The 24,659-nt window shown below is 49.0% G+C and overlaps 1 protein-coding gene across 1 annotated transcript in view; it reads left to right on the top strand.

Annotated features, from left to right (window-relative positions):
* The window catches only part of limch1a (LIM and calponin homology domains 1a), a 55,278-nt gene that overhangs the window by 12,644 nt on the left and 17,975 nt on the right, over positions 1–24,659 (top strand). Inside the window, exons 2-13 of the mRNA XM_048251860.1 lie at positions 10,835–10,905; positions 12,315–12,384; positions 13,879–13,985; positions 14,395–14,425; positions 14,640–14,750; positions 14,987–15,182; positions 18,207–18,453; positions 19,110–19,397; positions 19,943–20,287; positions 21,772–22,053; positions 22,323–22,637; positions 23,905–24,357. Coding sequence (XP_048107817.1) covers positions 10,835–10,905; positions 12,315–12,384; positions 13,879–13,985; positions 14,395–14,425; positions 14,640–14,750; positions 14,987–15,182; positions 18,207–18,453; positions 19,110–19,397; positions 19,943–20,287; positions 21,772–22,053; positions 22,323–22,637; positions 23,905–24,357 — 2,516 coding nt within the window. The remainder of the gene's footprint in view (positions 1–10,834; positions 10,906–12,314; positions 12,385–13,878; positions 13,986–14,394; positions 14,426–14,639; positions 14,751–14,986; positions 15,183–18,206; positions 18,454–19,109; positions 19,398–19,942; positions 20,288–21,771; positions 22,054–22,322; positions 22,638–23,904; positions 24,358–24,659) is intronic.

Raw genomic sequence — 24,659 nt, 5'->3', positions numbered from 1 at the left:
ATACATTGTAGAAGGCACAAATAATTTAACTGTACTGTGCATTTCTTCTGGAATCTGGAGGCAGAAGGTGTGTGTGTGTGTGTGTGTGTGTGTGTGTGTGTGTGAGAGAGAGAGAGAGAGAGATTGTGTATGTGTGTGGCAGTGTGCTGCTTAATTGGCTTGTCAGTTTCCATCTACTGTTATCATCCTGAGGCCCCAACTCTCTCTCTCTCTCTCTCTCTCTCTCTCTTTCTCTCTCTCTCTCTGTTTCTCTCTCTCTCACACACACACACACACACATAGCCTGGAAAATCCAGACCCTGGGAATCTAGAAGGGTCTGGCCATGAACAATGTAATGGCCCAACTCGAGGGGCGGCAACAAGCATGCATTTAAAAATCTCACTGCACGCAATTGGTTAACACTAGACCATGTTTACTGAATGATTTCAGACTTCGACACAATTGGATAACACTACGACCAATGTGTACTGTCCTCCAATGTTGCAGCGCTGTCTTCATCAGTTCATTAGTTAACCTTCATCAGGTTTCCCGGAATGTTGGGGTAAAAGTAACGTGCATAACGTGCCCCCCCCACACACACACACACACACACACACACACGTACAATCTGTATAGGAGGGAGGCAGTTTAAATGTGTTCGTGTGTGCTTGAGTGTGTAATAGGCACCAGCAAGTGCGTCCTTTTAGCCATGACGACGAGGACTGTTTGGTTTAATTTGGTACGTCCTGTAATTCCCTCAGTCGTGCTGCTGTCAATCACTAAGGATTTCCCCCTTTCCAGCCCTCTTCATTTGATCCCACAGTCCTCCGTGTTCTCTGTCTCTACCTCCAGTCCATTCCCAGCCCGATCCTCTTTTACATCACTTCCCTTCATCCCTCCTTTTTCCTTCTACCATTTCACTACCTCCTTCCATCACATCTTTGACTCGTACTGAAACTTCTGCACTTTCATTCTCCGATGGTAGTATCTAAGTATAAGTATAAATACTCTTTGTGAGGGAAATTTGGTCTCTGCATTTATCCCAATCCGTGAATTAGTGAAACACACTCAGCACACAGTGAACACACAGTGAGGTGAAGCACACACTAATCCCGGCGCAGTGAGCTGCCTGCAACAACAGCGGCGCTCGGGGAACAGTGAGGGGTTAGGTGCCTTGCTCAAGGGCACTTCAGCCGTGGCCTACTGGTCGGGGGCCGAACCGGCATTACAAGTCTGAAGCGCTAACCAGTAGGCCACGGCTGAAGTGCCCTTGAGCAAGGCACCTAACCCCTCACTGCTCCTATCTATTGTAGTGCCTAAGGTTTCACTTTATTAGTATCTATTGGTAGTACCTAAGATTTACTTTGCAATGTGGTTTGAATGTTGTTCCTCATTTTGTAAGTCACTTTGAATAAAAGTGTCTGCTAATTTAATAAAAGTAATTGAAAGGTTGTACTGTGGGCGACTGTGAGACTGGACCAGTGAGTGTCCCACCGACTGACTGCAGCGCAGACAGTTGCGCACCAGCTGCTGACAGGCTGTGGGTGAGGCCAGGTGATGGTCAGTATACTGGAAGGCCACAAAGCTATTTGTGGGATGTTAAACTGGCCACAAGGCTTAGTTGAAGCTTAACTTTAATGTGTGTGTGTGTGTGTGTGTATGTGTGTGTGTGTGTGTGTGTGAGAGAGAGAGAGACACATGTGTTTGTGACTGCGTATGCTGCCCAAATAAAATCGATAGATACTTCAATAGATGCAAGAGCACAGGCACATCCATACACAAATAGATATATTTTCAAAAACAAAACATACTTGCTGTGTCAGTACTACTAATACATCCGTAGCCTACAACTTTACATGGCAGGGATTCCTTACTGTAGATGGCTCAGCAGACAGACACACACAGACACAGACACAGACACAGACACAGACACAGACACAGACACAGACACAGACACAGACACAGACACAGACACAGACACAGACACAGACACAGACACAGACACAGACACAGACACAGACACACAGGTGTTGATGCGTGGGCAAACCCAATGACAGGATGTATAGATGAATGCATTGGACCATTTAGCCTGACAGTGCTGAGCCTGAGTGTGTGTTCACGCATGAGAAGCATGTGAGGGGGTGAGCAATCTGCACGGGTGAAATCAGGCCAGCACCACTCCCCCCTCTAAGCCCTGCCGAGGGATGCTGGGCCAACAATGGGTGTGTGTCTGTTTATGTGTGTGTGTGTTTGTGTGAGTGAGTGTGTGTGCGTTTACGTCTCCAAAACCACATCCATAAAAAGGCCTCTCTGGTTTAGGTTCACATTCATCCCAGCCTCGTTTGCCTCTCTTTTCTTTTTCTCTCTGTGTCGATGTCTCCACCGCCTCCACCGCAGAGACCAATCAAGCTCTGACCCACATTCCACTGCGCTGGCACCGGGCGCCGTGGCACAGCCAGCGCTGCCGCTAGCCGATCGCCGCTAGCTGGAGAGATGGAGATCCGAATCGATGTCTCCACCACGTTAGGCACAGGACCAGGCTGCACAGAGAGGGAGAGGGAGCGCCAGGCAACGGGGTCAGCGTGGTCAACGTAGCTTCTGTTTTATCTGGGTCTGCTGCTGGAACAATCGGTGTTGAACAGATTGTGTAGAATGAATATGGCTGAAATTGGTCTTGAAAGCAAAAGGAGACCCAGCCACTTCAGGTTAATAGATGTCAGCTGTATTTAGTTGTATTGTATGTGCTCTGTGTGTTTTATTTATCATAGCTGGTGAGGGTGTCTACATCCTTTACATTACATTATATGTATTCATTCAGCAGACACTTCTAGCAGCTTACATGTGTCAATTATTTTACAAGGGCCCTGCAATATAAACTCAGGGTTAAGTGCCTTGCTCGGTGGAAGTCGGGCATTGAACCCACAACTTTTCTGGCTACTGCATGCTAACCCAGCTCCTTAGCCATTACACTACCACAGCCCAGCCCTGCAACTGTTTAGAACTATAAACATAAACATCTAAATGGACCAGAGGGGTATACTAGTATGAAACAAGGTTACGGGCGTACCCAGGTAACCTCAGGACTAACCGCTGATCTCCAAACAACACGGCACTTTAGTTAATTAACAGTAGCTTAGTGTAGCGTTCTTTTAAAGATCAGTGGTTGCTTCAGTGGTTACAGTGGTAACCTGCGTTAGCTGGTGACCTCGGTTCATAGTCCAGTCCTCAGTAGTAGTGTATGGTGGAGTTTGTAGCCTCAGATGTTGATTGTCCCTTTGCTCTGCTGCTCTGATGGAGGGCATCCACTGTGTTGCGGTGGGGAGGAGGAGGCATGGGAGTGATTGGCTGTGGGCTCCCCCGCCTAATGGGCCTGATGTGCTCCTAAGCCCTCCAGCCAAGACACTCAGGGAGCGTGGGCCGCAGCAGATGGAGGGAGGGAAGGAGGGAAGGAGTGTGAGAGGAAGAGAGAGTGTGGCTGGAATACATCTGGTCAACATTCATGTAACAAGCATAGAAACAATGCTGTGTTCATGGCTCCCATTAGACAGGAGTGCGTGTGTGCGTGTGTGCGTGTGTGCGTGTGTGTGTGTGTGTGTGTGTGTAAGTGTGAGAGTGTGTGTGTTGAGACTCTGGCAGGGGCTCGACAGACTGAGTGGAAAAGTCAGAGACTTTTGATTCAAAAATCTTTTCTTTTATTCTGGATGTCACAGGTCAAGATGAATAGGCCTTGTGGATTCCTCCTCTGTTGTGGCTTTCTGTCTGATGAATTCAATTTCATGTTTTTGTCTGATTCATGCCAATTTGACTGTTCATGCCAAATCAAAGGCATGTGGCCAATTGCAAGATTTTAGAAGGGGGACCCCCTTTCATGTGGCACCTAATGATGTCATGAATTGGAGTGTGCAGTGAAAGAGCCGTCTGTATACATTATGGCCTTATGGAAAAGACCTCCGGCTGTGTGTCACTCAATAAATCAAACCTCAGCTTTCAGCTCTATTACCCCGGTCCCACCCACTGACACGTTGAAAAGCAGTATACCGATCAGTCTGTGCTGCTCTGTCTGTCCATGAAAAAAAATGGCAGAGTTGAGAAAAGGCAATCCAAACAAACGTAACATGCACACATCCAAAAGTCTGATGAAGAGCTTAAGGCTCGAAACATTACTTTTGGTGCAACTTTAATAAACAAAAAGAAGGAGAGCTTGTGTGTGGATATTCCTTACTATTTTTTTAAGAATTGAGAAAAGGCCAAACAAAAAAACTTTGTCCTTTGAGTGCCTCCTTTGAAGGTTCTATAACTTGCAGTAGAACTTTGTAGTGCTGCCTAGACATAACTCTGAATGATGGTTCCTTGGGTAAGACAAGGGAAAATTGTTGGCCCCTCCATTTCCTGAACCCCCCATCCCACACACACTCACACACACTTTAAGCAGGCCTCATTAAGGCGGAGGGTAATGGAGGCTGGGGAGTGTGTTTGGAATGACAGCCGTGGCTCACACACCCCAATTAGTGGCAGTCTCATGTTACTCGGTCCTGGTGCCACTTGTCTGTCTAATTAGTGGCGGGGTGGTTTGGATTGGAGAGTTTGCTCTTCGCCTGGGGTCTGTGCAGGGCCCAGGTTGGCAGTCACGCATGTTTACGACAAAAGAGTTCAGCAGCCTCTGTCTAGTCCAGGGTTCTCTTGTGCAAGATGCCTGTGGAGCATTTGCATGTGTGTGTGTATTTGTGTTTGTGAGTGTGCCTGTGCCTGGGTGTGTGTGTGTGTGTGTGTGTGTGTATTTGTGTGTTTGTGAGTGTGTCTGTGCCTGGGTGTGTGTGTGTGTGTGTGTGTATTTGTGTGTTTGTGAGTGTGTCTGTGTGTGTGGAAGTATGCTGAGTGGGGATGAAAAGGATTGGTGGGATAAATGCTTGGCTTGTTTTTAGCTAGTAGTGCTTTGTTGTTATGGTGTGTGTGTGTGTGTGTGTGTGTGTGTGTGTGTGTGCGTGCGTGTGTTGAAGTTGTGCCTGGTTGACGGTTGTAGTTAATACGTGACCATTGCTGCAGCCCGAGCAGGCTGGTCCCTCGTCCCTCCCTCACACAGAGGCTGTTTTGTTTAGTGGTATGCTGGGGGTGTGGAGGTGGCTGGGCTGGAGGGGGGTTATTGTGCTGACACCATTTTGCGCTGCAGCATCCCAAGCATTGGTTTAACCCCTGGCCTTCTCCCTCTCTGTCTCTTTCTCTCTCTCTGTTTCTCACACATTCTCTCTCTTTCTGTCTGTCTGTGTGTGAGGCACACAGGAGTGAGATGAGGGAGAGAAGTGTGTGTGTGTGAGTGTGTGTACCTCTGTGCTCCCCAGTCCAGTGGCTGCTATCTCAGCTCAGACAGACCACCCATGTTCAGCACGAATTGTGCAGGCCCTCCACGTGCTGACCTTTCAGATAAACGACCCCATGGCTCCTGACCTTTGACCTCCCCTCCATCCTCAATATCTGAAGCTCCTTCCCTCTGTCAGCTGAATTTGGATTCTAATCTCATTCCAAACGTATCACTACCTCCGGCCTGACAAAGCAATAAGATCACTGATCTCACTTAACTAATCCGACAGGTGTGTGTGTGTGTGTGTGTGTGTGTGTGTGTGTGTGTGTGTGTGTGTGTGTGTGTGTGTGTGTGTGTGTGTGTGTGTGTGTGTGTGTGTGGGAGGGGGTATTATAGAGGGAGACAGAAGGCCAGGGACAGCAAGGATGATACACACATAGAGATAGTGAGGATGACCTCCAGAGACAGTGAGTTTTTCAGAATGTTAATCTAGTATGATTGGTGCAAAATGAACTGAAAGCTTATATTATAATACATTTGGATCACACATACACCACACTCTTTCTCTCTCTCTCTCTCTCTCTCTCTCTCTCTCTCTCTCTCTCTCTCTCACACACACACATACACACACAGACACACACACACACACACACACACAAGTGACCTTGGAGGAGCTGGGTCTGTTTCTATAAAAGACAATGACTGACCTCACTAACAGATATAGTGTCAGCTGTTGTGCCTTTTCAGGGATGGCAGGAGAGAATGATTCTATGAATCAGTCTATTCTCTCTCTCTCTCTCTCTCTCTCTCTGTCTCTCTTTGTTCTGTTCTCTATCTCTCTCTCCCCCCATCTCTTTGTTCTGTTCTGTCCTGTTGGCACCACTATCTCCTGTTGTCCAACGCTGGCCTTGTGTGCCAGTCATGCATTCAGTAGTCAGTCAGTGGTGCTTTGGTTCATCTATTTACTGCAGGGCCACGTGAAGCAGCACCAGAGATAGCATTTGTCCATTTGGCCAAGCCAGATGAAATGCCACTTAATTCTCACGTCACACCTCTTGCATTTGTTTTAGTGTCCGTTTAGGAGTTTTATCTCCTGTTATTTAACTAACACACACACACACACACACACACACACACACACACACACACACACACACACACACACACACTTAGCCGTGGATGACCGAGTGCAGGTTAAAGGGCTTAGGGCCTAAGTGTGTTCAATAATGTGGATTAGAGGCTGATGGCTGAAAGAGGCCCTTCAGACCCTCTCTCATCACAGCAGCGCTGGTTGTGCAATACCTGCTGCAGAAGTAACAGTATGTTACACACACACACAAACATACACATAGAGTAAACAATGCAAAAGTTTGTGTTTGTGTGTGTGTGTGTGCGTGCGTGCGTGCGTGCGTGCGTGCGTGTGTGCGTGCGAGTTCGCGCATCCATGAGGACACTTCATTGATTTCCTCTGCTGTGTCGATCCCAGTGAGTGTGAGGCCTGGGCTCACTGCTCTGGTGAGGGGGTGACCGCTGTGTTTCAGCGTACCGACTCACTCACTCACTCTAAGAGTAAGAGTAACTGTGGACTGGGGTCACTGCAGGGGTGACCGCTGTGTTCTAGAATACTCCACTCAGCAGGGGTCACTTCCCCTCTAGTCTCACACACCTACAAAATGGACTAGTGAAGCCACTACACACACAAATTTGAATTCTTTCTTTGAATCCACCAATCAGATTTCTTACAGAAAGGATTCAAATATTCTCAGAGATGTTACATCTTTGACACTCAAGGGCACATAAAGCATCACCTACGCCACACAGAAAGACGCCATCACAGCATGTAGAGCACATTTTGCCTGTTATTTAGATTTTCTTTTTGATAGCCCTGCCAGTCGTAGCCCACTGACAGTCAGTTTGTGGACATACATAGCCTAGGTCACTGATTTTTGCAAGGAGGGGTTGATATTTAGTAATTTTATCATAAAACACACACACACAGACACACACAGATACAGACACACTACACACACACACACACACACACACACACACATACACACTGTGTGTAGACTGGGATTTGTGTTAGTTTGGTAGCATGCTGGGATGATTAAAGTGGTCTGATATAAATAGATGAACCAGATTTGCCAAATTAATTACATTCATAAACTATTTTCTCAAGAGATGTGACTGTTTGAGGTCATACGAGTGGTCTTCCTGGCTAGCTGACTGAGAGAAGTGAGAAAAGGAAACGATATTTACCATACTGGACACCTGATTTACCATAAAGGAACCCACATTTACCATCAGGGTTTCTCCTACTTTGAGATATCCAGAAATTATTTTTGGACAAATTCAAAACAATCTGTCACAAGCACAAATTTGCCCATCTAATGTACTCCTATTTTTACAAAATAAAGGCAGTGTCTTCAGAGAGAATCATCCCAATTTAGGCATCTAGCTGGAGGGTAATCAACCTGAGTATTTAATAGCAAAGTCCCATCCATCTGATATAGTGTTGGTTTTGCAGCGTGCGTGCGTGCGTGCGTGCGTGCGTGCGTGCGTGCGTGCGTGCGTGCGTGCGTGCGTGCGTGCGTGCGTGCGTGCGTGCGTGCGTGCGTGCGTGCGTGCGTGCGTGCGTGCGTGCGTGCGTGCGTGCGTGCGTGCGTGCGTGCGTGCGTGCGTGCGTGCGTGCGTGCGTGCGTGCGTGCGTGCGTGCGTGCGTGCGTGCGTGCGTGCGTGCGTGCGTGCGTGCGTGCGTGCGTGCGTGCGTGCGTGCGTGCGTGCGTGCGTGCGTGCGTGCGTGCGTGCGTGCGTGCGTGCGTGCGTGCGTGCGTGCGTGCGTGCGTGCGTGCGTGCGTGCGTGCGTGCGTGCGTGCGTGCGTGCGTGCGTGCGTGCGTGCGTGCGTGCGTGCGTGCGTGCGTGCGTGCGTGCGTGCGTGCGTGCGTGCGTGCGTGCGTGCGTGCGTGCGTGCGTGCGTGCGTGCGTGCGTGCGTGCGTGCGTGCGTGCGTGCGTGCGTGCGTGCGTGCGTGCGTGCGTGCGTGCGTGCGTGCGTGCGTGCGTGCGTGCGTGCGTGCGTGCGTGCGTGCGTGCGTGCGTGCGTGCGTGCGTGCGTGCGTGCGTGCGTGCGTGCGTGCGTGCGTGCGTGCGTGCGTGCGTGCGTGCGTGCGTGCGTGCGTGCGTGCGTGCGTGCGTGCGTGCGTGCGTGCGTGCGTGCGTGCGTGCGTGCGTGCGTGCGTGCGTGCGTGCGTGCGTGCGTGCGTGCGTGCGTGCGTGCGTGCGTGCGTGCGTGCGTGCGTGCGTGCGTGCGTGCGTGCGTGCGTGCGTGCGTGCGTGCGTGCGTGCGTGCGTGCGTGCGTGCGTGCGTGCGTGCGTGCGTGCGTGCGTGCGTGCGTGCGTGCGTGCGTGCGTGCGTGCGTGCGTGCGTGCGTGCGTGCGTGCGTGCGTGCGTGCGTGCGTGCGTGCGTGCGTGCGTGCGTGCGTGCGTGCGTGCGTGCGTGCGTGCGTGCGTGCGTGCGTGCGTGCGTGCGTGCGTGCGTGCGTGCGTGCGTGCGTGCGTGCGTGCGTGCGTGCGTGCGTGCGTGCGTGCGTGCGTGCGTGCGTGCGTGCGTGCGTGCGTGCGTGCGTGCGTGCGTGCGTGCGTGCGTGCGTGCGTGCGTGCGTGCGTGCGTGCGTGCGTGCGTGCGTGCGTGCGTGCGTGCGTGCGTGCGTGCGTGCGTGCGTGCGTGCGTGCGTGCGTGCGTGCGTGCGTGCGTGCGTGCGTGCGTGCGTGCGTGCGTGCGTGCGTGCGTGCGTGCGTGCGTGCGTGCGTGCGTGCGTGCGTGCGTGCGTGCGTGCGTGCGTGCGTGCGTGCGTGCGTGCGTGCGTGCGTGCGTGCGTGCGTGCGTGCGTGCGTGCGTGCGTGCGTGCGTGCGTGCGTGCGTGCGTGCGTGCGTGCGTGCGTGCGTGCGTGCGTGCGTGCGTGCGTGCGTGCGTGCGTGCGTGCGTGCGTGCGTGCGTGCGTGCGTGCGTGCGTGCGTGCGTGCGTCTTCAGTCTTGCCTATTCCAAATTGATGCAATCAAACACTGTCCAACTGTCCATCTTAGGCAGCCATAGAAGCGAAACTTAGGAACCAACGGTGTAACACTGTAGAAAAAAGCTAAAGTTGTGCTGTTTACTGTTGCTGTTTGTAATTTTGTAATTACATAATAGGCTTTCAAATGAACAAATGGTTGCTGATGTCTCCAATTTAGTATGCCCTCCTTGTAGAAATAGAACAATTGGATTAGCTAATCACCATGATGTGTCTGACAATCAGATTTACAGACAAGTAGAGTACAAGTACAAGTATGTACCGCCACCACTGCGAACGTGGGGGAAGGCGCTGGGGCAGGGAGCTCAGTCTGAAGCACACACACAGACACAGACACACACACACAGACACAGACACACAGACACACACACACACAGACACACACACACACACACACACACACACACACACACACACACACACACACACACACACACACACACACACACTGGAGCAGGGAGCTCAGTCTGAAGCTGAGCATGAAACAGAACTGGCTAAAATCAGCTTTCTCTCTGAAGCTAAGCATGAAACCAAACTGGCTAAAATCAGCTCTCTCTTTGATACTGAGCATGAACTTGCTGTAGCCTACTCAATAAAGATATATTGCTGCTATTTATCTTAATGGCTTTGGTCACAAAGCAAATATCCTGTTTGTTTTATGGATATATTTTATGCTGTTTATTAAGCATAATTGCCAGACATTTTGAACAGTACAATTTTGTTTTATTTTTGTATTTATTTATTTTAAAAAAGTAAAAAATGGTAAGGGCCAGGCTTTGAGAAGTGTAGGGAATGTGGAGTGCGTTGTTTGGCATTGAGCTCATGCTGTGTGATGTGCCTTGTGTGTGTTGTGTGTCATGCGTCCCCCTCTTTTAGTGTGCTGTGGTGATGTGATGTGCGTGACAGGCAGAGTAGGGAACTGAGAGAGAGAGAGAGAGAGACTTAGACTTAAACTGAGGTTTAATAGAAGATGTTCCATATTGGTTCCACAAACCACTACTCTGTTTACACCTGATATGAAAGGCTGGTATGATGTGGGCAGGTTAATGCAGGATTGCAAATGTGCACTGAGAGGCTCAGGTGCTCAATTGGGACCCTCCAGACAGAGGTCTCTGTGTCAAGTTGCATCAATGTAGCATTCTTCAGTGTAGCTAGCAAGCAGAGTTATGCAGTTGCAGTGTGCTGAAATCATTCCAGCAGGCCTTCTATCAGGAGGGTCAAAGGGCACAGACGACCCCTAAGGCCTGTGTGGGGGGGGCGCAGTCTGTGATCTACTTGTGGTTCTGGAGTGTTTGTGGGTGAGGGGCCCTATTTGGAAAATTGTCCCCTGTTGTATAATTCATAATGGCACATAAGTATGATGTAATCCTCTCACTTTGCCCAGCTGAAGTTCCCCATGGTGTTGCATGTAACATTTATTCTGTATACTCTGCACTTTTATTGCGTAGTATAGCTTAATAGTGTCTGTGTGTGTTTGCATTCGCAGGCAGTGACGGGAAGAAGCTTCGGAGACAAGGACTTCCGTGGAGGTCTAGAGAACGGCATTCTGCTGTGCGAGTGAGTGGCCTAAGCCTATACCTTCTTCACAGCACTGATCAGTGCACTACATATTGCATTATGGCTGTTCCATGTACCAACTCATGATTAATAGATGATATATATGATGAATACCGTATTTTCCAGACTATAAGTCACGCTTTTTTTCATAGTTTGGCTGGTCCTGCGACTCAGGTGCAACATATATATATTTATATATATGTTTTTTTCCTCTTCGTGACACATTTTTTGACTGGTGCGACTTATACTCCGGTACGACTTATAGTCCGGGAAATACGGTAGATTAAATGCACTATACACTATAGACTATACATGTACTAGCATCCACTATCTATGATCTCACAAAGTAAACTGGTTACAGTTCAGCTGTTGCATCAGGTTACTGGGAATGTGAGGGTGCACCACGCCTCCAAACTTGAGAAATGGAAAAGAGGATTTTGCTGATTTGCTGCTGGCAACTCATGAAAACGCTGATCACGACAAAGACTTCCATTGTGTTGTGGGCTGCTGTTTGAAAAGAAAGAATCTGGCCGTTAACGTAAATTGACCAGATTCCTGGCCAGAGTTGCGGTGGTCCTGGTCACTGTGCAGAAAATTCTGATGGATGTTGACTTCCTCTGTTGTGGTTTCATTCACTCAATCACGGCTCCGTAAAAGCCTGGAGTTCTCCCGATGCTACACATGGTTGTTGTTACAGAGGACAGTTGAAGCTGAAGGATTTCCAAAGAAACTCTCTTGGTAGAGGTAGAAATTAACTCAACCCAAAGACATAATTATATCCATTTGTCAGTTTTCCAAAGCTAAATCATGCAGACTCTGTCCTAGATGAAGTTCAGTTGTCCTCTTAGCACACTCATTTGAAGGAATCGGGAGGAAAATCAAAAATACAAGTGTTTTTTGTCGGAATGTACATTCAGAGAGTAGGAGTTTGTGATGTGTGTGTGTGTGTGTGTGTGTGTGTGTGTTCTGCCACCAACATGTTGAACACACAAAAATAATACATTTGAACGTATCAAAGCATGCCTTTACTAAAGATGAGGGTTAAGGATAGGGTTAAATTTAATAGAAATGTTGGTGTGTGTGTGTGACTCTGGAAACCCATAGTCAGCACTTAAGCAAGGACAACCTGACATCATCTCCCTTGTCTGTACTCCTTGTCTGTGGTCTAATCTCTGTGGACCTGTGTTTCACATCCCACATAACATCCCAAATCTTCTTTGTCCCACAAATACATACTGTGTCTCATGCCAGGAAACAAGTTGCAGCCTCACCACCCCCCACACACACACACACACATACATACCTAACACACATGCATACATATATTCCAGAACAGAAAGATACACTTCTGCACACACACACACACACACACATGCTGTTAATGCATTTTAATTTCCTTGTTTCTTCAGGTTGCTGAGCTCCATCAAACCAGGGCTTGTGAAGAAGATCAACAGACTTCCTACTCCCATAGCTGGACTGGTGAGAACAGTGTGTGTGTGTGTGTGTGTGTGTGTGTGTGTGTGTGTGTGTGTGTGTGCTTATGAGGGGCAGACTAATGTGTTTGGGGAGCGTTGAGATGTGGTAGAGGTCTGTGTGATTGTACTGTATATTGTGTATATAGGTGTGATTTTGTGTGTGTGCGTGCGTGCGTGCTTGTGGGTAGCGTGACTGCCCCCTCCCTGTTTCAGCTAGTGTCAAACCTGCTCTCTCAGCATTGCAGCTTGGGAACAAAACCTCCACTGTTAGGGGACTGTGTGTGTGTGTGTGTGTGTGTGTGTGTGTGTGTGTGTGTGGTTCTATGAGAGGAGAGAGAATGAGACCGGGTGAGCTTATCTGTCACTCTTTGAGAGACTGAGAGAGAGACAGCTGAGAGCGAGCTGTTTATGTGTTTGATGCTGTTTGCGTTGAGGCGCGTGTGTGTGTGTGTGTGTGTGTGTGTGTGTGTGTGTGTGTGCCCTTGTAACAGCCCAGGCTTTGTGTGGTCATTGTGTGTGTGGGTGTGTGTGTGTGTGTGTGTGCCCTTGTAACAGCCCAGGCTTTGTGTGGTCATTGTGTGTGTGTGTGTGTGTGTGTGTGTGTGCCCTTGTAACAGCCCGGGCTTTGTGTGGTCATTGTGTGTGTGTGTGTGTGTGTGTGTGTGTGTGTGTGTGTGTGTGTGTGTGTGCCCTTGTAACAGCCCAGGCTTTGTGTGGTCATGTGTGTGTGTGTGTGTGTGTGTGTGTGTATGTGTGTGTGTGCCCTTGTAACAGCCCAGACTTTGTGTGGTCATTGACTCGCACATTGTAGAGGGTGCTGAACTGACATGACCTTAAGATCACTGAGCAGTGATGTCAGGGAGGATCGGCTAGGAGCCATATCCTGCTCTTACTTGTTCACATAACAGCAGGATGCTTGATTTGTGCTGACCACACACACACACACACACACACACACACACACATACACACACAGATAACAACACAAAGGAACACCCAGTTTTATGGCTGTGACATTTATACACACAGTGACACACACACAGACAGACAGACACACACACACAGAAACACACACAATGAGTAGCTCAGAGAAGTCAATAACCCATAATTTTCATCAGAATTTGGGATTAACCTGATTAAAGGTAACCCATGTGGGACATGAGTCTGACTATTTATGAGCAGCGGAATGAAGCGGTTCTAAGCATTGGATCCTTTTTAGCCATAATCTCATTTAATTTTAACTCAAGCATAAATCAAACAACATACAGTTTATAAAAATGTGCGTGTGTGTCTGCGTGCGTGTGTCTGTGTGTGTGCACGCACGTGCATGTGTGTGGCTGTGATATGGAAACCCACAGAAATGTTTGTTTATAAACGGTATGGCTACTATGTTTATTTAATTTTCCCCTCTCTCTTTCTCCCCCTCTCTCTCTCTCCATTCTCTCTCTCTCTCTTTTTCTCCATTATCTCTCTCTGTCTGTCCATTCACTCTCTGTAGGATAACCTGACTCTGTTCCTCAGAGGCTGTGAAGAGTTGGGCCTGAAAGGATCACAGCTGTTTGACCCTGGGGATCTTCAGGACACGTCCATACGTGCTAACTTAACGTAGGTCCACTCTTTGTTTGGGAGAGAATGTGTTTGTGTGTGTGTGTGTGTGTGTGCGCGTGTGTGGTTGTGTTTGTGTGTATGGAGTGTCTTTTCTGTTTATGTGTGAGTATATGGTGTGCATGTGTGTGTTTGTGTGCATGTGTGTGTTTGTGTGCACGTGTATTTGTGTGTGTGTATATGGTGTGTATTTGTGTGTGTGTGTGCGTTTGTGTGCATGTGTGGTTGTGTGTGTTTTGTATTTGTGGGTGTGTGTATGCTGTGTGTGTGTGTGTGTATGTATGGTGTGTATTTGTGCGTGCGCGCGTGTGTGAGAGCATGATGTGTGAGCTGTTAGGGACGAAATGTGTGTGCTGTGTCCTCTGTCTTCCACTGCTCTCATCACCTCTCTGCTTCTCTTGTCTCACAGTGGCTCTGATTGCAACAGGAAGCTTAAGAATGTGAGTACAGCACAGCCCGCCTACTCTCTTGTTGACCCCCTACCATTACACTTGTGCCAGTCTTTGCAAATGCATGCATTTCTATGTGTGTTTGCATTGTGTACAATGTCCATGAGCATAAGGTTTTCATAGCTATCCAGACACTGTATATATATATATATATATATATATATATATATATATTTATGAAGTTTCTGCTGTACTGATTGTTCAGGTGTTGATTACCATATACTGGCTTGGGAAAGCAGCCAATGGCTGTGCGACATACAGTGGCCCCACGCTAGACCTGAAGGAGTTTGAAGGGCTGCTGTCTCACCTGAGAAAGGTAAGGGGCGTCGTCCACCTGAGGACTCAACCACACGTTATACTGGTCCAGTTTGTAGGAACTTTCGCTCATTCTGATTTTGTGATTTTCTTTTTGTGCCTTGTTCATATGTATGTTTATGTCCATGTGTGTGCGTGTGTGTGTGCGCGCGCGAGTCTGTGTGTGTGTGTGTGTTTGTGTGTGTGTGTGTGTGTGTGTGTGTGTGTGTGTGTGTGTGTGTGTGTGTGTGTGTGTAGGAGTGTGAGGACACAGAGAGCCCTAAGCGCAGTATCCGTGACAGCGGTTACATTGACTGCTGGGACTCGGAGCGGAGCGAGTCTCTGTCCCCTCCGCGGCACGCTCGAGACGACTCATTCGACAGCCTGGACTCTTACGGCTCGCGCTCACAGCAGACGCCCTCCCCAGACGTGGTCCTCCGGGGGAACAGCGACGGTACGCACCACCTTCCCTCTCACCCACTGCACTTCATAGGAACCAATGTGTAGCATTAGCGTTATGCTAGCAGTGCTTAACTTCTCCATGTAGTTATATGATAGTCCTCTCATATTCTGAAAAAATGCTTTGTTTGTTCTTTTTTTTAAAAAAACAGTAGGAATACATAGATAGCCAATAATGTCCAGCCTGATAAGGAAGTTATCATATCGCCTATCATACCTGTCATACCGCTTGCATAAAGCTAGTTTGATTTCCTGGATCTCATAAGTCTTTTTGTTTTGTGCAAATAAATACTTTAAATACTCTCAATTAAGCTATCACAACAAGATATGCATACTCTTCACCATACAGACATGGCTTTAGGGTGAATGACAGCACAATGTGAATGGGTTTCTCCAGACAGTCAGTCAGTGTTTTTGTCCTTTACTAAGTTACATCAATTAGAGTGTGTGTTCCATATGTCATCCATATCAGAACCCTCACATGTGTGTGTGTGTGTATGTCTCATATGTCATCCATATCAGAACCCTCACATGTGTTTGTGTGTGTTGTGTGTGTGTGTGTGTGTGTGTGTGTGTGTGTGTGCACCCACACACACACACACACACACACACACCCACACATGTTCCATATGTCTTTTAAGAGCCCCCCAATGTGGTGGGTGTGTTGAGGGGGTTTTAACTGTGTCAAGACCCTCACGGGCAGCACACTGCTCTGTGTGTCTGAGAGCTGGGTTGGGCTGCGTTGTCCAGCTCGTCTCTAAGAGAGCAGCTGTGGCCAGTCGCTCTGCCCACTCGCAGCTGAACAGCGAGACAGAGAGAGAGAGAGAGGGGACTGCAGCTGTCTCCTTATCTCTGTCACACATTGTCAACATACATATGCACACACAGTCACACACTCACACACACACACACACATACACTCAAGCACACAAGGCTAGACATAGGCTAGTCATAGACACTCACTCTCACACACGCACAAACACACACATACATGCACACAAATACAGTATGTATACAGTCACACACATACTCAGAAACTCATATACAGACGCACTTAATGCACTAACACACCCACTCTCTTTCTCTCTCTCACACACACACACACATGTCACATTCATCACAACAGTTGGTACACACCTCTGTGTTCTTTCATTCGTCCATTGCATAGCCTGTCGGTTACCAGGTGTGCACCAGGCAAATCATATCCCCAATCCCCACAGTGTTTAAAATTCACTAAGAAATGAAAATGAAAGTTTACTAATCTGATTCATAAGATGAACTTTGACACCGGTGACGATGAAATCCTCTAAGCTACATAACACTAAGCTTTCACAACATTTGGGTCCTATCAGCATAGCAAGTTAGCACTTTGTCCAATGGAGAGAAGGGGAAGTGGTGCTGGTGTGCTAGTAGAATGTTCTAGGTCAGACAGTACACAAGACAGTTCATAATGGCCACATTCCCAGACTGAGATTATTCAGAGCCTCCTGCTCTGAAATGCATTGAAAATGGGGAATCTCTGGATGAAGTGCTGTCCAAGACTGGCCCTAATCCTAGGGGGAGGTCTGTTGCTCTGGCCTGCACTGCTGCGGAGTGCAGTGGATGAGACTGGACGAGAGTCGGCTTTAATGTACTATGATGCCTCATGGCAAATGGAGGGGCACTCTAGAGACTAGGTCAAATTGCTTTAGTCTCTCTCTCTCTCTCTCTCTCTCTCTCTCTCTCTCTATCTTTATCTCACACACACACACACACCAATACTCACACACATATCCTTTTTCTTTCTCTCTCTCTGTCTCACACACATACACACACTCACACTCACACACAGTGGTGAGCTCACCTCGAGGCATTTACAGTAGAGTAGACAGAAGCACTCAGGCGTAGTCATGACTACCACCTTTGACCTCTCCTGAAAGTGCTTGAGGCTTTCTGATGCAGCAATGAATGAAGGGGATCCTCTGCTTTTCCCCTGATGCAACCATGTAGATGGGGGGGAGTATGTGAACATGTGTGGTTTTTATGTGTATGTCTTTAAGTAGCGTGGCATCTTAGCTTTGTGCGGGGGGGGTGGGGTGGGGTGACACATATGTGGTGTGTGTGTGTGTGTTTCTTTTTATTTATTATGCAGGCAGTGAGGTCATACCATTATATATATCATGTATACATCACTTTGACAGGCCTAGCCCACATTCCATTACAGTCACTTCACTCTTACAAAACAGTTATAAGAAATCCATTTCTCAGCATTTGCAACACACACACACACACACACACACACACACACACACACACACACACAGAGACAAACAGAGAGAGAGATGTAACATTATTCAGGGCTAACTGAGGAACAGGACAGAAGCTTCTCATTCAGAAAGATAAAGACTTTCTCAACAGCCCACTGCTTGACTCATTGTGTGTGTGTGTGTGTGTGTGTGTGTGTGTGTGTGTGTGTGTGTGAGACAGAGATGTTCAGATATTCAGTGATAACAGTCAAATTGAATGCGCCATCTTGTGGTTGTTTTTGGCATTGTTGACATTTGGATGACCTAATGAAGCAGCCACCTCACTCTGGAATTTACACAGTGGGCTAGAGGAGCTCAGTTACAACACACTTCAGTGCTAAACAGCACATTCAGACACTGCTGATAAGAAGTGTGTGTGTGTGTGTGTTTGTAATCAAGAACATACATCTGACTTTATAGGAAATCCTACAATTCTTCATGTCTCTTGTGTATTGTGTGAAGTATGGTGTATAAAGGTTGTATTCTCTGCAACATGTACCTGATTCAACGAATTTCCTGACATGGAACACAATGCAAAATCAGCTTACTGCAACATGAGGCCCATGGGAGCGTTGCTGCTGTGTTTGGATCAGTTACATATGCCCCCAGGCCGTGTGTCTCAACACCCCCCACCCCACACACACACACACACACACACACACACACACACACACACACACACACACACACACACACACACTCATGCGTCCTTTCTTTGTTCCTCTCCTTCACAGGTCGAGGCAGTGACTCCGAGGGTGATTCCCGGAAGCTTCCGGACATGCGTAAGGACGACATGCTGGCGCGGCGCACCTCCTACAACGAGCCGCGCGCGGCCGTGCCCTTCAACCAGTACCTGCCCAACAAGAGCAACCAGAGCGCCTACGTGCCCACGCCGCTGCGCAAGAAGAGGCCGGAGCGCGAGGAGGGACGCAAGAGCTGGAGCAACGCCACCACGCCGGTCGGCGCCGAGAGACCTTACAGGTAACCATGCCACCAGGACAGGTCGGGGAAACAGGTGTACTCAGGGTAGCTTAAATCAAATTCAATTAAATTCCCAAGGTGTGTGTGTGCGTGTGTTCCACTTATGTGGAGTGGTAGTGCTGGGCTGACTGTGGTTGGGGACATTGGGAAGTGTCTTTTCAGGTAAACACTTTAAGCTTTGCCTCAGGTGACCGTTCGCTATGGTTACTTCACTCCGACTGGAGTCGGCAAACCTCTCAGCCACTTAATGAGGGGTTACCATGGTTATTGTGTGCACCTGCTTGCATACAGGTGGAGGAGGCTTTGCAGCCATGCTGTCGCTGGAGCCATCCGCCTCCTCAGCCATCTGCATCATACTTGACCTGGTGTTCCTCTGAGTCATTTCTCCCACTCTTTCACTGTTTCATTTTGATTTTCACTTCTTTTATTTTCATGTGTGCCTGCTCCATGTATGCACACACACACACACACACACACACACACACACACACACCCCCCCCCATGTCGATACAGTCGGGGAGTAGAAGGGGGACCGGAGGGAGAGGTCCGACCACCCCTGACTTCTGACCTCTGATCCATGACCCCCAACCCCCACACACACACACACACACACACACACACACACTCCTCACCCCTTCACCGATTTCCTTCCCCAGCCACCCTGAGCCCATCCAGGAGGAGAGCCTGGCCCCTGAGGGGGAGCTGGGCGAGGCGCAGGTGGGCAGTAAGTGTCCGGCCAGCTCCCTGAGGGAGGTGAGGGTGAGGACAGTGCCACGGGGTGCATGGCACCCCAAGACCGTCACGTGGGCGCAGGACGGAGCAGTGGAGAAGGACGAGGACAGGCCGGAGGCAGAGGACGAGGAGGAAGAGGATAAGATGAGGAAGATGAAGAGGCTGGAGAAAGCCGGCATCAAAGTGCTGCCCGCATCGGTGCGCTACAGCAGGTCAGCGCATTGCTACGACTACACGCCGGTTTGCAGCTGGACTGATAACACTCACACTGCTAAACGCTCTTTGATGTTCGGTGTGGTGTGTTGACTGCAGTTCTGGTACTAACCCACACTGGAAGATCTATTAGGAAGATGTGTGCGTGCATTCACTTTAAAGCCACGTTTGAGCATGGTGTGATTTGAGGGATGGCCATGCTAATGTTTGATGAAAGATGCTTTGCCTATCTGATAAATATGACATGTTCTCTCAACATGGTGGATTCTTTTTTCTTTGACTCTTTTTTTTGTAGTTGCCTTTACGGGTGTATATGTGTGTGTTTGCCTCTTTGTCTTCCAGCTAGAACAGTGCATCTTTTGTAAGGCTTGGTCTTGCTTCTTCATTTGATCTGTCCTCCTCTGGCATATTTTGGCAAGCGCGTTTGGTGCCATAACATTGGTGTATGTGGATTTGGTGTGTGGTGCCCTCCAAATCTAACTCTTTGTCAAAGCAGTGGGGTGGACAAACTCTCACACTGTCTTACCAACCCCACCACGTCCAGTCCCAGAGATGCAGGCGGAGAGACCGAGGGGGTCAAGCCTGCCTCGCCGGACATCATTCTCAGGTGCGAGAACGACTTCCTGCGGAACCAGCAGCCGCACGCCTGGGACTCGGACGAGGAGGAAGAGGAGGAGGATGCCGCGGGCGAGAGGAAGGTGCCCGACGTGCGGCGGGACGATTTGGCCTCGCGACGAGCGCGCATGAACCGCGGGCCTGCCCGAGGAGCCCACCACTTCCTGCCGGGCTCCTGCAGCCGGAGGGACCAGGAGAGGTGGGAGGCCCTCCGCCTCAAATCCCAACAGGCCGTGCTGGAGAAGATGGAGAGACTGGAGCAGGAGAAAAAGAGGTGTGGATGGAGGGAGGGAGAGAAGGTGGAGGTGGAGGAGAGGTGGATGTGTTTGGTCAGCATGGAGTGCCCTCTCCCAGTGTTTGTGTTGTTTGTCCAATGCAGTGTGCTCTGTGATCTTACACGTGGAGGGTGGATGACCTAGTGTGGTCATCGCTACCTATGAATGCCAAAGCTGAATGTGAAGCTGAAATGCGTTTGTTGTGCTTGAATGTTCTGTACATTGGCATGACACTTCATGGACTTCATGTAATCCCTGATCTGGAAGGTCAACTGGCGTCCACTAACAACGGGTGGGCATGGAGGAGCAATGTTAACGTAGCCACTAGACAATCGGTTGTTCGGGGTTCGGCCAAATCCGCCGTTGTGAGTCTGTGTTGCTTTGGACAAAAGTGACTGCTAAACACCAGTCAACAAAAAACAATTGAAGGTTGTACTTTGCATACATGGATTCTTTTTACTGTGAGGCATTGCACCGAAACACATGAGTGCTATAATAAAGAGTTAAATGCAAAGTGTCAAATGCAAAGTGCAGCCTTTAATTGAGTTATAAGTTCGGTCCAGAAAGGCTTAGTGTCTGCTCCTATCTCCATGTGGCCATTGACGTCCACTACCTGCTGATGAGTGCCACCGCCTGACCATCAAATATAGACACTGGACTACACAGGGCCATTGTGTGTCTGTTAAGAATAGAGGGGAACAGCAGGGTAACTAACCTTTGGTCTGTGTGCAGCAATGCTCTCCTTTGTTTGACTAGGAGATAAGATTTCGGCCGCTGTCTGTCCTGTTTGTGGGTGGACGTGTGTGTGTGTGTTGTTATGCCCTGGTGTTATTTTGGAGCTTCTGTGTGTGTAAACCATGTGTGTGTGTGTGTCTTGTTATGCCCTGGTGTTATTTTGGAGCTTCTGTGTGTGTAGACCATGTGTGTGTGTGTGTGTGTGTGTGTGTGTGTGTGTGTGTCTTGTTATGCCCTGGTGTTATTTTGGAGCTTCTGTGTGTGTAGACCATGTGTGTGTGTGTGTGTGTGTGTGTGTGTGTGTGTGTGTTTGTGTGTCTTGTTATGCCCTGGTGTTATTTTGGAGCTTCTGTGTGTGTAGACCATGTGTGTGTGTGTGTGTGTGTGTGTGTGTGTGTGTGTGTGTGTGTGTGTGTGTGTGTGTCTTGTTATGCCCTGGTGTTATTTTGGAGCTTCTGTGTGTGTAGACCGTGTGCTGCATCTTGACTCTCTTCATATCGTCACCTGGAGCCTGTTTTGATCTCTTTGGTCTGTTCTCTTCCTGTTCATGTGCGTCTGGGGGTTTTCCTCTGTGTGTGTGTGTGTGTGTGTGTGTGTGTGTGTGTGTGTGTGTGTGTGTGTGTGTGTGTGTGTGCGTGTGTATGTGTCTGTCTGTATATGTGTGTGTTTCTGTATGTTTGTGTATGCATCTGTGTGTGGGTGTGTGTGTGCGTGTGCGGGTGTGTCTCACTTGCCCCTTGTGGCTCAGTGAGCCTGAGGCTGAGTCTGCTGCTGAAGAGTTCATCATAACCCGCACGGACAACCCCCTCCTGAGCTCTCTGAGAAGGGTCGAGCGGGACCACGAGGAGGAGGGTGAGGAGAGGGAGAACAGGGCAGTGATCGCCAACCCACAGATAGATGACCTCGCCCGCCGGCGGGCTAAGAGCCGGCCGCAGGCACACAGGGACCCTCTGCTGCCCCTGCTACAGACCTCCATGAGCCAGACCGACATGGAGAAGTGGCAGAGGCTGAAACTCAACACAGAAGCCAGGTGCTGCCATGTGCTTTTGATATGAGAGAAAACCACCAGAACGAAACATTTTGAACTGTTTTTAGGATATCAAGTCATTAGGTTGAGGCCTACAGTGTGTTTTGAGCATTTAGTCTAATCACCTTGCTCACCTGATGTCTATTTTCACTGTATGACATTTACAATTAAATTGCATGGTCATGGGCATTGACGCTATTTTAACGCTCTTGTCACTTAGCAACACAGAAACACACACACCATCCTGAACTGCTTGTTAATGTGTTACACAGTGAGAGTGAACCGCAATCTCCACAATCTCCTGAGGTGGCCATCATAACTCGAAAAGATAACCCCTTCCTAAGCCCCCAGAGAAAGGAGAGGGGCGAGGAAGGGGACGAGGAGGAGGAGAGGAAGAGGGGTGAGGGTGAGGATGAAGAGGATCACAGTGAGGTGGTGCCTAACGTGCAGAAGGATGACCTGGCCAAGAGGCGGGCCCAGAGTGGGCCCCGCCCTCATAGGGAGCCAGTGAACCCATTGGTCCAGGCGTCCATCACTCAGGCAGACATGGAGAAGTGGCAGAGGCTAAAGATGACCACGGAGGACAGGTGCTGACCTTGCGAGGGATGGCCGTTATGACCCATTTGCCGTGCCATTAATACTTATGAGCTACCGAGTGCCCCTGTACTTACATATGTCTGTGTTGTACTGAATGTGCTTAGGGAAGTCAATATATCCTACACAAGATTTGCATGTGGGAGCATAGTGGAATTACGAACCCAAATATGAAGTAGCGGAAACAAAAACAGATAGGGACCTTGATACTGCCTGTCTTTGTATGAGAGCAGAAGGTCTCTTGATTGGTGTTTAAACATGCTGGGTGAACAGATGGTGCCATAGCTCCTCATTTGAAGAAGTCCTGGCCTTTACAGAGGGCTGTTATTCTCTATTCTTCAGGCTCTGTGCTTGTCTAGCTTTCGCCCAGTGCTCCACAGTTTTACACTTGTGCAGACAGAGGGACAACTATTGGCCAGCTGACAGATTTGCAGATAAAGGGAGACAGAGAAGGGGGTGGGGGCTTGGATGTTCCTTGGCAGCAAGACATTTGGTTTAGATCAAGCTCTTTGTTTGTGTGTGCGTGTTTGTTTGTCTGCCTGTGTGTCTGGATGAGCCTGTTGCGTAGTTTGGCTGCGATCTTGGATCTTTTTTTTTTTTTTTGTGCAGTCATTGTCTCACCTCTGATGTTACCAAATAGGATCTGGGGAGATTTGCACAGTAGCCCCAGGTTCCCTCAGTAACAGCTATTTCCTCTCTAACAAGACACTGCTGTGTGCTGTCCAAGTGAGACACTTTAATTAATGAACCCTCATCAGCTACGTCTGTGTCCTCCAGCACCGTGCCTGATTAACCTGCTTAAAGCTGAAAAAGTCTACACTTTTGGTCAGACCTCACCCCCACCTCAATGACAATGCTTTCCTCTGCTCAGATGACTGTCATAAACTAATAACAAACTCTGAAAACAGCTGATTTTTGCATACTAGTTCTTGGTATTTGTATAGCATTAATCATTGTAAAGGTATACCATAATAGATATACCATTAAATATACCGTTCAGTGCTGGATACATTATGAAAGGAAGCAGTGGGACAGTGTCCTACAGTATGTAGAGTGCATGGTCTGTTTGTCTTCGTTCGAGTATTTTTATCTTGGACTAACAGTCTGTATCCCTCATTATTTCTTTTGTCTTGGCTATGAGTTTGGTGATGTGTTGTGCACCTGGGTGCTGGTGGTGTGTGTGTTTGTGTGTGGTGGTGCGTGTGTGTGTGTTGTGTGTGTGTGTGTGTGACTGTGTGTGCGCGCTCTGTACAATGTCAGCAGTGACTCCCCGCCAATATGTCAGGCCTGCATTGAGAAAATCTCCCAGCCTCCTGCCATCTCCACGACAACAGCGGCCCAGGATGACCTGGCCAGCCGCCGCACCCGTGGCACCCGTCGCTCGCCGGGCAGCCGCCAGCAGCGCTTCGTGACGTTTGGTCCAGTGACAGAGATGGACCAGAGGTGCTGGGAGCGTCTGAGCATCGCTCGGCCAGGGCAGGGGGGCGAGGAGGAGGAGGAGGAAGGGGGGAAGGGCGAGAGAGACGAGTCACAGACACTCCGACGCCTCCTCTCCGCCGTGCCCGTCGCCATGCCAACCATTGGAACGAACTCTCCGCTCCAAAAAAGGCTGGGCAGGTACAGCCCGCTGCTAGCCGGAGCGCGACTGGGAATGGCCTCGTGTTGCCTAACCCTGCTTGACCCTGTCCTGCTAGTGCGGCCTGCTACCCAGTAGTACAAAAGACTGTAGGATCATTTAGTGTATATTTAACTCTTTCTATCATTCAAACACTCACCTGGTAATGTTTATTACTGCTAAGAAACACACACACTTACACAGATGCAGAGATAGTTGAAAATTACAATACAGAGAAGCACCTACAGTATGGTGTCATACATACATGCACTGCTTGAGAAGATGGAGATGTGTGTGCACATCTGTATGCACGCAGATGAGTTCTCATGCTGCCCTGTTGTGATGGCGCACGTGACTGCCCTGCAGCCTGACTCCTGGACTGATCTGACGGCTAGTCTCT

This window comes from Alosa alosa, chromosome 1 (assembly GCF_017589495.1).
Source record: "Alosa alosa isolate M-15738 ecotype Scorff River chromosome 1, AALO_Geno_1.1, whole genome shotgun sequence".
Lineage (NCBI taxonomy): Eukaryota > Metazoa > Chordata > Actinopteri > Clupeiformes > Clupeidae > Alosa > Alosa alosa.
This window is presented reverse-complemented; position numbering and strand designations above follow the sequence as displayed.